We start from the raw sequence: 17,328 nt of genomic DNA, 5'->3' as shown, positions 1-17,328 counted from the left end.
TTCTAGTTTCCTTTTGTTTTGTTTTATTAAAATACTACTGTAAGTGTAAACAGTATTTTCCCTTAGTTGTACATTAAAAGTAGAGTAACTTACTGAATGATTTCTTCAACTCCTAGATTAATTTTTAAATCCTTAAGCACATCTTCCCCACCCTCGCCACAATTAGCCAAGCAAAGAACATAAACAAAGTACAGGACCAAAGTAGGGAAAGAGGTCAAATGCCAGGTCCATGGACATAGCCACCAGGAGAGCCCAATGCCCCAGGTTAAGAGCATGGGTGGGTTTGTTTGTTTGTTTGTTTGTTTGTTTGTTTTTTGTTTTGTATAGCATTGTAGAGGAGATGCGGTACAGGGTTGTCACTGACTAGCTGTAAAGATGAAAGTAAGAGCCCTGTCCCCAAGTTTTGGGGGAGGATCATGGGTTTCTTTCCTTCCTTCCTTCCTTCCTTCCTTCCTTCCTTCCTTCCTTCCTTCCTTCCTTCCTTCCTTCCTTCCTCCCTTCCTCCCTTCCTCCCTTCCTCCCTTCTTTCCCCCCCTTTTTTATGAACTTGGAGTTGGCTCAGCTATTGCAGAACTCCCTACCTCTTGGGAGGTTGGGACCCACCAAGAGTGAGCCTGATCTGGGGAGAGAGAGCACGCCTGTTAACATCAATTGACTCAAAAATGTCTCTGGTATAATATCAAGATTTAGCGGTAGCTTATGTTATTTATTTGGGCACCACAAAGTTTATAAAGTGAAGTGTTGCTTCCTGCTCCACCATGGATGTGTCTCCGATGCCAGCAGCTACAGGAAAGTACGCCACAAGGAAAGGCTGCATGCTGCATTCTCAAATTTGTGGTCACCTCAGGGGTTAGTGTTTTTATTAACTCCTTCTAGGGAAAGATATGGATAATTTCCTTTAAAAAAAGTCACCAGTGAGGTCAACAGTGTGAAGAATGGGGAAATGAAATCCCCGTAGTGAGTATAGTGAGTAAATAGTGGCTTATATTTATTGTGCCTTATAATTTCAAAACACTTATAAATGTATTATATCATTCCAAATTTTATTATAAATATAGATGGCTTTGTAAAATTTTTAATGAGTTATTAAATTAGTTGCAAAATATGGCTCTTGCTTAAAATCTGTTTGTGATGAAAATTTAAAAGGGATCATTCAAGAGTACATCAGCTAATCCTTAATCAGCCAGAAAACATTGGTAATTAAATTGTTTAACTTTAAGAGTATTTCTAAGTGCATTTTCCAGTTTCTGTTTTTAAAAGTAAAACTTACTCTTCAGTAGCTGATTCAGTATCTTGGACTGTCTGAACGTCACTTCAAACAATGTTTTCCATTTCATACAACTATAGATGTAGAAGTGTAAGATATTCTTCCAACTGCTTATTCATCAGATTGTTTTATGGTTATATAATTCTGTCTTCTGAAATTATGTCACCAATTTTCCAGCTAATGGAATATTCCTACTAGTAGAGGTTCTCTTACAACTGTATTTTAGTCAACATGAAAAAAGTGGTTATTATCTTTAGCCTGTCTTCCTTTCCATTCTTTCTTTTTTTTATCTGTTTAGATGATGTATATGTTACTCTTTGAAGTACCTGAGATACAAAATGATTAAGAAGAAAAGGTGTGTGACAATTAAAATACTGATGTCAAATGTGTGGAATAGCTGGAAGAAAATGAGGCATTATTTGAACAAAGTAGTTTTGGCAGTTTCAATAGAAAAGATTTGTTGATGTTTCTTGCCGTATCAATGCAATTCTGAACAAGGACTAAGGGAAAAGATGGTAGTGTTGGGAAATATCCTGCTTACATGGAAGAGAACTGAATTGAGAGTCAGTCCAATGTCACACAGGCCAAGAGCCATCCAGAACTCGTTCCAGGGGTCATATGTGTTTTCCTTCCGAGTCTGAACTGTGGTCTTTTTCTGTTGGCACGTCATTCTCATTTCTCCTTTTCCCTCCAAGCACACTTGCCTCCTCCCACCCACTGCCCCGCCAGCCATCCCACAGGCCCTCTGGAGCTCACACACAGGCGCACACACACAACACTCCCCCACACAGTCATACACCCGCAGTCACATGTGAGTTCAGATTCAGAGTTGAGTATTTTCCTGGGGTGAGGCCTCTGCGAGTTGACTTCCAGGCTTCTTCACAAGGTCTGGTTCAGATCATGGGAAGAAAATGCTTCCATAATGTATGTCATGGGCATTCTTGGAACTAATAATAAATATGGCTTTAAGGAATATGATGTAGGGAAGGAATGTGGGTTTTGGAGTCCTCAAGAGCTGGGAGTGACTTCCAGGTTCAGTGTTTGCTGGATGTGTGACTTTGGGCACTTTTCTGTGCCTCAGTTTTCTCCTTTTGAAAACAAGAAGATCAATGATGCTTTCAGAGGGCTTTTGGGATAATTCCATAACATAATTTAGTCAATGGTAAGTGGCTAGCAGAAAGGAGGTATAGACAATGTTTTTGTTTTGTTTCTCTTCTTCTAATAAATCTAGAAATATAATTAAAACTAATACATACAAAGTTCGTGAGATAAAGTATTGCTTGCAATGGGAAAAAGTCATTTGATACAACCACCAGTATCATTTAATCTTATTCTTTCAGAGGGAGATGGATTGATACTGGCTTTCAGACAACTCAATTGTTTTTTCAGACGTCCCCCCACTTGCCCACCTCCACCCAGCCTCCACCCCCTTTCCTCTGGCCATCTCCACACTGTTGTTTGTGTGTATGGGTTATGGATTCTTCTTCTTTGGCTCATCCCTTCACAGTTCTATTTGTATTATGAGAAGTAATTCCCTATTTGTAACTAATCAACCTTAGAAAGAAGCTCCACCTTCCCGATTTGCACATAAATAGTAGCAGTTAAATTGAGAAATAGTCTATTCAGTTCCTCTGCTATTAAAATGTCCACAGGAAAGATGGAGTGTCTATTTATGCCCATTTATAAAAATGCATAGTTTAAGAAAGTAATTTCTTACTTTTAAGAAGATCCTACACAAAACTGACATTTACATTTTAGTTACTGTTATTCCTTTCATTTCCATTATTTTCATATATATACTTACTCCTTGGAATTATTACATGTACATACTTACAGAATATTATTGCATATTCTAATCAACAAATAGAATTTATTTCTATGTGTTACTTATGGGATGAATCATCACTTTCCATCACTATGTATTTATATATAATAGTTATTGTTATAATGAGTGATTAAACTTTTAATTTTCATAATAATCTTGCAAGATAGGTGTTTCCCCATCGTTTTTGCAGATGAGGAACAGAAGCTCTGAGAGACCACATGACTCGCTGAAGGTCACACACGTGATAACCAGTCAAATAACAGAACCTGGATGTTAATGCGGGCTAATTTTGGCTATCATAAATTTCCCGTTTCTTTTTTGTCTCCCTTTGTGGGAATCTGCTTCAATTCCTGTTGTTTGCCATATTTATGTATTTCTTCTTTCTATCTCAATGTTATTGATGTCAATATTTTAAAACTAGTAGTGTAGATGACTTTTAATTCAATAACATCAGAGCGGTGGAGTTTAATGTGCATGCTCCTAAAAGCCTGTACATTTCCATGTTTGGGAAAAGCAAGGCTGGGGAATCCCAAAGGACAGTCTCGCAAATGAAGACTCATTAGGGGCATCACCCTGAACTACCGGGGGTGTCACCTCCTCCCCTGACTGGGATGATAGTGATCATCTCCAGCCCACCTCTTTTATGTTGTGCTTAAGAAATGGGGACCCAGAGGAGTTAGCAATCTGCCAGTGGATCCCACCTGAGACGGGAGCCTAAATATGCTGATAGAACAGAGACCTCCCCTCAGCTATGAAGCAGAACATGGGGACCAGATCCAGAATATGGATCAGACACAGACAGATTTATGTTGCTGTATTCTCTTGATCCTTTTTGTACCAAGAATTGACCAGCCATCTCTTACCACTATCTGTTTACCAGATCTTAGAGACAGAATCAGAGCAGAAAGTAAATGCCTTCTGTGACCAGAAGTTGATTGTGAGCTTTTGCTCAAAGTTGAGTAGGCTGCTAGTACGAAGATTATAACGATTCCATGTGCCTAAAAATCTACTACAGGTGGATTGAGAATTGGAGTTAAAATTGATGCTACCTTTGTTTGCATTTATACCTCACCCAATTTGTAAATATCAATGTTACTTTTCATTTTTTTTTCCTTTGCAATAATTCTACTTTTATTTAAGTACTGCATCTACTTTTTATTAAGTACTGCATTGTCTGGAGGACCACAGGGTAAAAGTCTTGAGTCAAAACGCATGAGAAGACATGATAGTCATGTGCCACAATTGTTGTGTCCTGGTTTATTTAACCCTTTCCCAGTGCTGTGTATATAGGCACAGACCTTCCCAGGAATTGCTTATTGAAATAAGACAATGATAAATATGAAAAGATACACATAAAATAATTTAGCAACTTATGCTTGACTAGGCAAGACTAAGGACAAAGATGATGGTTGAAACCAAGAAAAAAATTCTAAAACATGGGAATATTCTCTTTTTTACCTAATGTACTTCTATAGAAAAAGTTCTGGTTATCCTTGGTAAATAAGTTGTAGTTGAAGATAGAATTATTTTTACACATTGGAAATAGATATACTTAGTTGAAATGCTTTTCCCATGTGCCCAAGAAAACACCAGAGTAAGAAACAGGAATACAATATTCAAAAATTTTGTATTTTGGAAGAGCAAAAGAGAAGTGGAAATGAAGTTAGCCAATCAGTCCGCATGAATAGGGCAGTTGGTGGAGAAAGAATGACCAGAAGAATTGAGCCAGAAGCCCAATTCACTGCAAATTCTTCAGAAAGCAGTGATCTTTAGAGGATGAGGAGGCGTGGTGGACAGAGCAGTCACACAACATCCCCCCCATTGCAGCAGTAAGTTTGAGTTAGGTCATGAGATTATGTGCACAGCCCTGGGCTGGCTGTGTCCTCTGGGAAACACTGGTGAGACCTTCAGCTAGCGTGACTTCAATCCCCAAAAGAAGTCCACAGACTGAGAAAATACGGAGAAGAAAAGGCCAAGTGTTCAAGATGCAACATACAAACAAGGAGCTCATTTCTATGCAGTGAGGGGGGACAGTGAAATAATTTAGGGAGGCCTATACATCTATAGTAATAATTTTGTTGATTAAAATAAGAAAATAAGTTGAATAAATATCTCCTGATACCCTTTAAGTAAATCTCCATGGGCTTACATCCCAAAAAAGATTTAAAGAGAAAATGCTGAGAAATGTAATATGTTCTGAATGACATAGGATACAGAGTTCTCTCCTAATTCATGAGTCTCTAAGAGCAACAATTTTCCAATAAAACAAAATGAACCAACCTTTTAAAACTATCAACAAATATATTTATTGTGGTGGCTTTCCCCCCTACTAGATACACCTCGTTAGAAAGTAGTATCCCTCTGAGTTCCAGGTGGACCATTAAGCAGGTATAAAATAGTTTCTCCCTCGTAGAGAAAGAAAACACATGACTTTGCAAACCTGTTATATTCTCCTTGCTCTAGTTTCTGTTTTCTATGAAATCACGATTTCCTTCTAATAAGTATGGTTTTGCTCTTGGAAGCAAGTTACAGGTACGTGTTACAGACTTATATAACCCAAGGGGCAGCAGAGGCTGAACCACATGGTGCCGACATAGACTGGAGACCTGTTCCAGGTGATCACAACCCTTCACAGTTTTGTAAAGCACACAAGTCATCTCCAACTCTATGGCTTCTTCCACATTTTGCCTTTCTCCAATCCCATACAGTATATTTAACTCTATGTGCACTCTCATGCTTCTTGCAAGATGGGATGAGGGCAATAGGACCAATCTTAACAATAGTTGTTTCTATGGTGAGAATTCTTGATTCCAAATGCCAGGCCCTAACATCTGAGCACTCTCCAGATCTCCTGGACAAAACAACACTGTCCTTTGAAAGATGTTTCTCTCCCCTGATCTCTTATTTGTTTTGAAGGGATATGGTATCTTTGAATTTGCAGAGCTATCTTTTGCTTCTTAAAATAATAGCTTGAAAAAATATTGTTTTAATAGGGAAAAGATGTTGATTCTCCGGATGACATCTTAGGTTGTTACAACTTATAGCCTATTGATAATTATGTACAAAATTTCTTGTCTCTTAAAAATGCACAGAAGCATGTAAGATAACCATTTGAAAGCATCCCTTCTTTGAACTTTGGGCTCTGTGTTGTTAACTATGCTTGTATGAAGGTATAGCAACTATTTGGAATGTTGTTTAGACTGAGCGGTAACTGACACGTTGTCCGTTTGTGGTCCTAATGGCTAGAGCACCTGTCCTGGGCATCTGGTTGAGATAGCAGCATCACGAGTCTACGACAACCTCACGGGACCCTCTAATGTACAGTGCTGACGGATACCGATATCTGTTGTTTATCCTGGACCTTTCGCTTCTTCTGCTGCTGTTTATTTTCCCGTTGTTCTGGGGTTTCTCTGCTCGGTTCCAGACCTTTGTTATCAGGTACTGCGTCCTTATTTTCTTCTTTATTAAGTTTTTTTCTTTTCCTCTCCCTTCCTTTTTTTCCTGAAATAAAAGATATGCTTTTAAAAATGCATTCAATTAGGGTTTATTTGGTTATCTTAAATTTTTAAAAATGAGTTACATTTTTCTTAGCTTACATACTATACCCATAGATACCAAATATTTACTATTTAAGTCATTCACTCACTCTTTATTAAGTCCACATGATATTTCAAGCAATAGAAACATGAAACATACAAAATATGATGAAGCAATTAATAGATAATAGTTCCAAACTCCAGGGGCTTTTATTGATATGTTTGGTAATATTTTACATGATGGATATTTATGGATATTTAATAGAAAGTTTCAAATGGATTTCTTGCCACATAAGAAATTTGTTAATGAGTATGTATTATCTGGCTCTTATTAAGGCACTATTTTGTGTTCAGAAGTTTCTCAGTATGGCAATTACATATTTGCGATCTGCCAACATATCTGCGTGCCATCTACTATTTAGAAGAGAATTGATTTGCATTAAAATATGCAAATAATGGCTCATGAGTAATACCAGGATGACTGTCTGCACTTTAACACAAACATTTGCATGTTGGTAATAATTTCCATGGCCATTTCTTTGTATGCAGGAGCTGCAGTGACGGTAACATCGGTAACCCCATAGCATGAGCTACGAGAGCGGGGACTTGGTGTCTCCACCTATCAAGTGAGCAGATAGTTGTTGTGTATGTATTGGATTCCACAGGAGCCTCTGACTTCAAACTGGGTTTCAGGCATAGATTTGCACTAAGTCAGATTTGTACTTTGAAGCATTTTACAAAGAGGCTTCAGCAGGACTTTTGGTGTGGAAAGGCATATTGCGAGGTAGACTGCAGCCAGGGTAAAGAACCGAATTTCCTTCTGTTGGCACTAGAGAATGGCTGGGAATTTTAGACAAGAGTAATTTGACTAAAGTGTATGAGCCTGGAATGGATCTTTTTTTTAATTTATTTCTAAATAGTGAATTAACTGGATGTTTTACTATCATGTAAACATTTTACATATACAGTCAACAGTGTAAAATAATTTCAGAGAGCATGGGTTTAGTAACATCCATTAATACCCATATCCCAATGAGAAATTACTAATTATTTGAATATCATAGTAAATGAATACCAGGAACCAGACATTCCTTGATATGGAACAAATTCTGATAATTCCTACCCCCACCTACTAAGCCATGTAAAATTTGATATTAGTCTCTGTCTACAAAATGTTATTTTGGACAAAGGTATTTTGGGGAAATGATTTGCATGAGAGAACCAAAATATTTTCATGTCCTGAAATAGTCTGCAAATATTGAATTCAGTGGTTTGGCTTTCCTTTTCTTGAGCTCTGGTTTCAGAATCCCAGGGAGCATTATTATTAATAGTGCATACATGTACTCAGCCAATACAGCCTTCTTGGATTGATGATTTTTTGCCACAACCAGCTTTGTCTGAGACTATGTTTATAAAAGCTTCCAGTTACTTTATGAAAACCTGCCTTGTTGGGCTCAACATAACACACCTCCAAATTCTGGACTTTAAAGGATAGTTAACCAATAATGAGAATTCAGACCACTGTAGAACAAATATCAAATTGTTCTGTATATGTAGGCACGCACAAAATATATTGAAGTTGACTACTAGGCCTAGGGCTGAACTAGTTGTACACTGAATCACCAATTCCATTTTTCTTTTGACTTAAAAGAATGCTGCTGGATTGATAAGATTCCTATGGAAGAAATCCATGTTTTGTTTCTGTTTTGTTTTGTCTTGTTTTTCCCCCACATTGGCTTTCATTACTATACAAGTGTTGACTTGCACTTGGTAACTGAACAGAGAAAACCGAAGAGTAAATTTACCTTGCTGAATATATAGTGTATTTTAATTTTCATAAAGCTTCACAAATTAAAAGGGAAAAATGTTGGTTTTCATGGTATGTGTTTGGTTTTCAGAAAACCTGGCTGCAGAGGTTAGATTGCATAATATTTCTATTTTAGAGAGCATTTTGGAGTTAAGTTCAACTCCAAAAAAATTGTCGGTGAAAATCATTCCAAAGTTTCATAGAAACTACCGACCCCAAACAAAATGTAACTTTTATGGAAATCATCCAATAGTTCAGTGTTTGACATTGTTCTCTTCGTGATGGTCCAGCACCTTTCAGCGGTGATGGGTGATGCCAACCAAAATGTTTTGAACATATAAGAAATACATTGTTTCTTTTTTCTGATCACAGGTTGATATATATGTTTTTTAGCCACATGTGACAACATACTCAACTCACAGTGCATTTCTGCTTATTAGCAAACTGATAGGATTATTTCTTAAGACAGGCAGAAACATTTTTGAAAGTAGTGTGAAACTCAGTATTGTACTTTTATTACCCAAGGAATAGCTATTTAGCCCGGGCAGTGAGTGAAAGGGGAGGAGGCTCTAGCAAAGGAACAGAAAACTAGCACATTGTATATCGTTGTTGCCCAATGGAGGGCTGTTGCACAACAGAAAAAGGGGATTATTATTTTTTACAGGCCATGTGTTAGTGGTTGGAAACACTACCGCTTTGCATAAATAATATATTTTCCTCTTGTCTAAGAAATAAAATAGAAATGCCGAAGAGTGGCTGTACTCCATTAAAAATCATGTGCCATTTGGGAAATTCTGCAAGGTTTTCATTAGAGGGGACTTCTTTTTTTTTATGCTGACAGCTTTTCATTGATGTGGTCAATAGTTATTTTAATATTTTTTTTGTAATTTTGCAAACCAAGCAGTCCAGTTATCACAATCTCACATAGATGTTTATGTACGGTCCTTCACTGATTATACACCTGTGCACAGGCACATGCACCCTGGAATTGGGCCTTGGACCATTCTTATAATTAAAGGAAAGTTCATTTTCTCTTTACGTTCCAGCTACAAGGATGGTGCCTGGGTAAAGAGACATTGCCATAAGCAACCGAGTACTACCTGAGCCCTTGCAGGGAAGCACTAGAGTGGAGTGTATAAGAGCACTGCCTTAGAGTCACCTTCACATGGTGTTCTAATTCTAGGTCTGCCATTACCCATTGTGTGATTTTGGCACATGGTTGCTGTCTTTAAGAAATGACTGTCTGATGCTTAAGGTGTGGATAATCGTTGCTACTTGTTAAACCTTGTAAGGATTGCATAAGGTGCTTGTAAAGCACTTAGCATAGTGTCTGGCACACATTAATCATGGGGGAAATAAAAGCTAATGTTATTAACTCATTACGCAAACATGAATTAAGCCTTGACTCCATGCCCAAAATTGTGCCAAAACCTGGGGATCTGAGTGAGATGAGGAGACAGATAGTTACTACAGTCACAAGCTAATACTCAAATAGATCCTATTGGGAGCGCAGAAAGGAGGACAGTGAACTCTGCCAGGGGAGACTGAGAAGCACTGCCCACGACGGGGTGGCGTTTGAGCTGAGCCTTACAGAATGAATGAGAGGTTACCAGGCTGAGGGCGAAGAAGGGTATGTGGGGCAGCGAACAATATGTCAATGGCATGAAGGCATGCAAGGACGTGGTAAATCCAGGGAACTGAAAGGAGTCTTCCTTGGTTTGATCAGGGTCTATATATAGGCTATTACTCCAGAATCTGGAAGGACATGTAGGACGTGATTACCATATTGGGAGTTTGTCCCGAGGACCAGTGGTGCTGAAAACTGGACAAGAGCACGCACCAGAATCTGAGAGCAGGAGAGAGTCTGAGCGTTTCTGTGACTAGTTGGGAAAGGCCAATAAGATGTTTTGACGTATCACCTTACTTCCTATTTCAGAAACCACCTCTGTAAGTAATAAGATTCCATAGAGGGAGTGTAGGCAGTGACTGGTATTCTGAAAATCAACTTTTAAGAGTAGATATCATCTCTGTTCAGACCATTTAGCCACATATTATTTAAAATTTTTGTTGCAAAACAGTATTACATAATTGAACAGGCAACTGACACTTTTGGGATTCTGAAATTATTTTCCATTAAGACAAAAACAGAATCAGCCCTGGCCAGGTGGCTCAGTTGGTTTGAGCAACATCCCATACACCAAAAGGCTGTGGGTTCTACTCGCCATCAGGGTATGTACCTGATGAGGAGTAGGTTGTGGGTTTGATTCCTGGGCAGGGCACCTACGGGAAGTGCTTCTGACCCATTGATGCTTCGCTCTCATATTAATGTTTTTTCCCCCTCTCTTTCCCTTCCTCTCTCTCTAAAATGAATAATAAACAAAATATCCTTGGGTGAGGATTTAAAAATAAAATAAAATAATAACAAAAAAGAGTCATTATATAAGCAGAGCCTTCTGCAGACCAGGTTTCCAAGCGTAAGTGACTTTTAAAGCTTTAGAGTGGGAGACCCCACCCCTGGTGACTGAACAGTCATTCCTGTGAGGGGCCTGGGGACCTGCAGTTCACGACAGGCTCACCCCCAGTTTATTTTGGTGTGCAGCACATTTTAGAACCACAGCTGTAGATTAATAGAAGATCCAACTTCTCTAAACATAGACTTTCAAAATTCATTTCACATTGTACAGTTGCTCATTTAATTTCTTGTGTTTTTCCCCAATGGATAGCACATATTTCTGACTTCCGGTCACTACTAACTTTTAAGGCAAGTTTCTGATTAGGTACATTTGAAATAGGCACCTAGATACAAAATAAAAATTAGTTGCCCATTGTCTTTTAAAAACCTGCTCAAATAGAAATTTGAACTAAAAAGCATAAACATGTAAAAGGGAACAAAGAGAGAAGAAAATGATCCTGAATTATTTTTCCTAAGTTATATAATACACATTTAAGTTCCAAGTGAAAATAAAAACTATAGAAAATGCTCCATTACCCTTTTAAATGTAATGAGGTTATGAATAAAAAAGTTGCCTCCCTATAATCACAAGTAGAATTCATTTATTGAGAATTACTCAAAATAGACAGTCAGCGTATGATATTTCCGGACTCAGAAACATCTGCGTGTTGGTCTTTAGAAAAGCAGCTGCTTAGTGAAATTCTTGAAAGACACCGCTAAGGGGAGCCATTGAGCTTTAAGTAGCTCCACCTCCGAGAAAACTGTCTCAAAAAGCTGAACATGAATCCCACACTCTAGACTGAGGATTAAATATCACTGACTCTACAACTCAAACCAATTAAATAATTATTCCATTAAAATTACAAATTTTGCTAGGTCTTTTCTCTTTACTGGGTGTGGAATGAAATGCAGTTGGAAACCCTTTGCTTTATACCTTCAAATAGGCACAAATCGTATGAAAATGCAGTTAATCTGATAAATTTTGGATTTAAAGTTGGACCTAATTTTTATGTATAGAGATTAAAAACTAGGGAACATTTACAAAGGCAGGCCAATTGTTTCAGTGTAACTTCTTCAGCATTATGATCTACCGCGTAGATGCGTATTTAAAGGCCTTTGCATTGTGGCCGTCGGAAGACAGAACTGCTTGACCGACCCCGGTGAAGAACAGACCAGAGAGTCAGCAAGGTTCAACTCCTTCTCAGCTGTTTCATTACCAAGGGGACTTGATGTGAGAAATGCATTCAAGCTTTTGTCTTTCATTTGTGTGTTTGTTTTAATAAAATAGAAATACTTATTTCTTTGCTATTATTTTAACCCAGAAATTTATAATAATATGGTGGAAATGAAATAATAGATAGCTTTAAAAATGTACACTTGATTTCCCTAAACCAAAATATAAATCTACTCCATAGTTTTAATACATGAATTAATTTAATTGCATTCCTATTTAACTTCCAAGACGTTTCTGATTAATTATTCACTGAAAAATAGTTTGACATGTCATCATCATCACGCTCTACTAGATGCTGTTAATTTTGGAAGTTACCCTGAGCCCATTTTTTTGCAAAGAGAGCTCTGATATTAAACATATTAAGATGGAAATAGCATTTTGCCACCCACTGAAAAGAGCCAATTTAAGAGATGCATTCTATTTATGTCCCATTCTTTTCGGAATTCTGAAATGAGACTGTCCTGACCGTACGACAGAGGGTAAATTTTAGGAGGCGAGAGGACACACACTCAAGCTGCTTACCACGCCCCCTAGGTCCTCGCCCTCTGTGACCCAGCCTCTTGATTCATTTCTACAGTCTCACACTTCCCTTCCCACTCCCCTGCATTTCACTCACCACTACCCACAGGCTTCCTTCATCCCAGATAGTTGATGTGATCACCTAAAATGTATTCGCAATCCCTTGCTCCAACCCTCATCCTTTCCTGTACTAGCTTATGTATGACTACTCTCTTTGCCCCATAGACTTCTAATTAGTAGCTTGTTGCAATAATGCCCACACTTAGCAATCTGCTTTTAAAAATAGGAAAAGGACACATGGACAAAGCCAAAGGGGGGTCAGATCAAGGGTGGGAGGTGGGGATGAGTGGGGGGAGAGTGGTGGTGGGGAAATGGAGACAACTGTAGTTGAACAACAACAAACAAACAAACAAAATCACCAAAAAATAGGAAGGTAATGTCAACAAAAATTTAGTAAGCACTTATATCTGCCAGGCACAATTCCAAGCAAGAGCACCGTGTCTGCACTCTCCACCGGAAACCCCACTTGACAGAGGAGGAAACTGAGGGCTCAGCCCCTGCATTCTCCCACCTGCACCCCATGTCACAGTGGAGCACGGTGGTGTGGCATCCTGGTTTGATTTCTCACTGAAGTTACTGAGTAAAACAAACAGGAAAAAAAAAAAGGAAAGTGTCTAGGAGTGAACTTACTAAATACATGGATTTTATAAAAATGAAGGTTGAGCCCGCTGGCATAGCTCAGTGGATTGAGCGCGGGCTACGAATCAAAACATCGCAGGTTTGATTCCCAGTCAGGGCACATGCCTGGGTTGCAGGCCACGTCCCCAGTGGGGGCCACGTGAGAGGCAACCACAAACTGATATTTCTCTCTCTCTCTCTTTCTCTCTCCCTTCCCCTCTCTAAAAATAAATAAATAAAATAATTAAAAAAATTAAGGCTGAGAACCTACTCAACCTCTTGGAATCTGAATTTTCTGGGCAGCAAGTTGCTCCTCAGAGCCCAGTGGCACTTTGTGTTGGCCCCGTTCAGTTACCCCACTCACCGTTTCTTCTTTTCCTATCGCCACAGGTGCATTTGTTTTCCAGTATTTCTCCCCTCCACCCGTCAGACAGAGGTAAGGTGCAATGTAAACACAATTTGAAATTATCTATGGGGAGTATCTAATTTAGAGACTTTATTTTAGCTTTAAACGACCACTAGTACATTTTGAAATCCTAATAACATTATCAGATTTTATTTTATCACACTTATTACTAAAAATGAGAAACAGAAACTGTGTGAATTTAAAGCTTAAAACCCACTGAGGTTTAAATGCAGTTCCATCAATTCATTTCAAACAAACATCCTAAATATCAATGATCACACTTTTAGAATCTATATTTCTATAATCTGCTTTAGCACAATGAACTGCTTTTGCCACACCAAATACTTTTCTTATGAATCGAGTATGTCCATAAGTCTTTACAGAATTTTTTCCTTTTTTGTGATGGTAATTTCATTACTCAATGAAGCCTTAGGATCTAAACTTTCGAATTTCTGATCCCAAGTCAGATACCCTGACAGAAGTTTCCACGGCCTTATCGCCCAAGGTAACTGCTTCCCACCTCATTGCTTCTGTTGTCCAGAACTCCATCTGGACTCCTTGCCTTCCAAAGGGACATTGACTAGAATTCAAAAGATACTGAATATTGATTGCATACTGGAATGTCTTCCTGTTGCAAATCAACAAGAAAAAATAGTTAAAAGTGCAAAGAGGAAAAGCACCCAAAGATTTCTTACAATTTGCAATATTTATAATTTACTCATTATAAGTAAAGCCTATGCTGTATTTCACTTTATAATCTTTTAAAACCATATAGCATTATAATTTATATTGCATAACTGCCTAAAGTTTAGAATTCTTAGCAACCTCTGTTTAAAAAATATTAGCAGTTAGCCCAGCTACAATGTGCTATGAAAAAAAAAAGTTTAGTACTCTTTATGTGGGCTTATTTCTCTTGAACCAACCACCTTTTGCTTAAAAAGTTCATTTGAAGTTTGTCATTTCAGTGCTTCTTTTTTCAATGCAAAATCTCTTAAATTGACTTTGAAATTCTATCCACCATATTAGGCTACATTACAAAACTCCCACAAGCTAAATTACGCACATTAATATATGTGTTGAAAATTTCTGGATCTAAGCATGTTTGCATAATGTGTTTTGCACTAGATCTTGTGTCTTAGACCATTGTATCTATTGGATGAGCATGTAATATCCTGATTTTTAATTGCTGTCAAACATGTGTTGATAAATTTCACCTATTAAATCCATCAAATTTTGTTCATTACTTTTGCCATAAAACTCATGACTAGATGTAAAAATGAATATTATTGGTCCTTTAAGAAAAAATGACTCTGTAGTTTGATTGTATGATATGCTGCTTATGAACTTCTAATAAAGAGGCTCGTGTGATGTATTGCTTATCTTCATTTTAGACAGTTGTGCAGCTGCCTCCACTATTTCAAAACCCACCAAAACTTGTCAAGTGTTCTCCCTGAAATTTTGAGTTCAGACCAGTCTTCTCAAAGTATCGATAATTGTATCAAAGATGAATTGATGTAGTTATCTTTTATGGAACTCACACTCTGCCTGGTCCTCCTCCTCACTGCCCACCCCTGACTCACTCTGGCTGCTACTTTTATCTCAAGGTAGAGAATATGTGTGAGTCTATGAAATGTTTATGTCAAACATTTCTTTCATATTATCCTTTAAAATTGGGTTTCAGTGATATACTAGTAAGAAAAATTAGCAAAATAGACTTTTTGAAAATTATCATCATACCTTATTGGCAAACTTAAAGTATGTAAGTAGTACCATGGACAGGTTTTCCTATAAAATTATTTTAAAGCAGAATACACAATTGTCATTCAGACCCTGTATCAAGCAACTTCTTTAAGATGTCTGGGTAAATTATATGTTCAATACTTCATTATAATTATTTTGAAAAACTTTGAGCATGTTTCGTGATAAGTTAGTTTTGCCTAATTCTGTGTCAATTTAAAATTTAAATGTAACAATTTTATTTAGTACATCACTAATCAACAAATAAGTTGAAAATACTGTTTAAAAAGTAAATTGCTTTGAAAATCTGAATCTTAAAAATATTTGTTTCCAGGGGAATTTTTATTTTCTTACTCTAAATCTGAGTTGACAATCACTACCTCAGACCCAATAACACATATTAAAGTAACATAGTAAAGAATGTTTAAATTTGTTGACTTATCCAATTCATTTACCTTGGAGAAAGCAGAAACCTCACTTGTATCAATATTTGATTCTGCAAGTTAATACTATTGTTTGATTTTTTTTCCATCCTTACGTATTTCACATTTTCCTCTCACCAGAGAGCACAGTGATAGTTGTTTTTTTTTTTTTTTAAAGAATAACGCGGGTATTTGAATTTTCCCTATTTTTCTTTAGTTAGATGTGTAGGCACACAGTTCAGTATTTCATGTTCTAGGATCTGTTTATGGTAAATATCCACCAAATGCCTCCCCGCCTTTTTTAAAGAAAAAGAGAATCGCTAAGCCAAGAGCACTGTCTTCATCTTTGATGAAATATAGCTTTCCAATTAACAGGAAAGTCCTTCATTTCAAAAGGCTGAACAGAATGCTACTTGAAAATTCATTCCAGCTGGTTAAATTAAAGAACTGAAAGTATTCCAAAGAGAGAATATTTTCTTGGCACTTATCATTCGACTTTCATTTGGATAAATTTCCATTTGCTCCAAAGCGTGTCTCAGAATTGTGTTCTTCCGAGACAGAAAAAGAAGTGTTGATAACCGTGTTTGACGGTGCCATAGGTCCTCCCTCATCCCAGTGGTCTGCTGGGTTGTAGTGACAGGAGGGGATGGCCTCATATTGCTGACACATTTGCAGAGATTGATTGTACAAGAAATGTGGATATTATTCTGGTCTCTTTCATCATTTTATGCTCTAGTTGCCTCTGCTGTCTAATTCTTATCCTAACATGGCCCACTCTTTCTTTTCTTTGAAGCTTTTTACTGTTCTGTGGGGGGAAAACAGAACTAATCAGGAATTACACTGCAGGGAAAAAAAAATCAAATCACTTACTTAGTATGCACTACCCTACGATATTTTTAGTAAAGATGTCACACACTGTCATAGCTATAATTTAATATTTTCAGCTATTCATTACTTATGTAAAGCTAATACTTTTATGCACCTTTATTACTTTCTCAAATGTTTTCATGGTATTTCAGGATTTTCTTTCTTATTTTTTGTTACAGACTCTATTTCAAACTATTGATTTCTTAACTCGATTGGACATAGAAAACCTCACTTAGTCTCTACTATATTAAAATTTGTAAAAAATATATTTTATTCATAAGGTACATAAGATGATAAGGGGAAAATATCACCTATGGAAGACAATGCAAACTTCAAAATACTTTTTCTCTTACTCTATTTGTCGGTGCAAATATCTGTTCTTAGAAATACTTTCCACATGTGTTTCCATAACCAGCTAGATAGCTCCTTGTAATTACATCATCAATAGTGGTTACATGTACTTGAATGGAATACAAATGATTTAATGACTTTAATTTTCTTTTGGCAATTTAAAGTTTAATAATCTAGAAATATCAACCCTGTAATTAAACAAGATTAGTAAAATTTTACTGCTTCTC

The 17,328-nt window shown here is 37.2% G+C and overlaps 1 protein-coding gene across 1 annotated transcript in view; it reads right to left on the bottom strand.

Moving 5' to 3' along the window:
• Nucleotides 1-4,334: 4,334 nt before the first annotated feature.
• The window catches only part of RSPO3 (R-spondin 3), a 76,822-nt gene continuing 63,828 nt past the window's right edge, over nucleotides 4,335-17,328 (bottom strand). Inside the window, exon 5 of the mRNA XM_028510296.2 lies at nucleotides 4,335-6,593. Coding sequence (XP_028366097.1) covers nucleotides 6,406-6,593 — 188 coding nt within the window. The 3' untranslated portion in view covers nucleotides 4,335-6,405. The remainder of the gene's footprint in view (nucleotides 6,594-17,328) is intronic.

Source organism: Phyllostomus discolor, chromosome 4, assembly GCF_004126475.2.
Source record: "Phyllostomus discolor isolate MPI-MPIP mPhyDis1 chromosome 4, mPhyDis1.pri.v3, whole genome shotgun sequence".
NCBI lineage: Eukaryota > Metazoa > Chordata > Mammalia > Chiroptera > Phyllostomidae > Phyllostomus > Phyllostomus discolor.
This window is presented reverse-complemented; position numbering and strand designations above follow the sequence as displayed.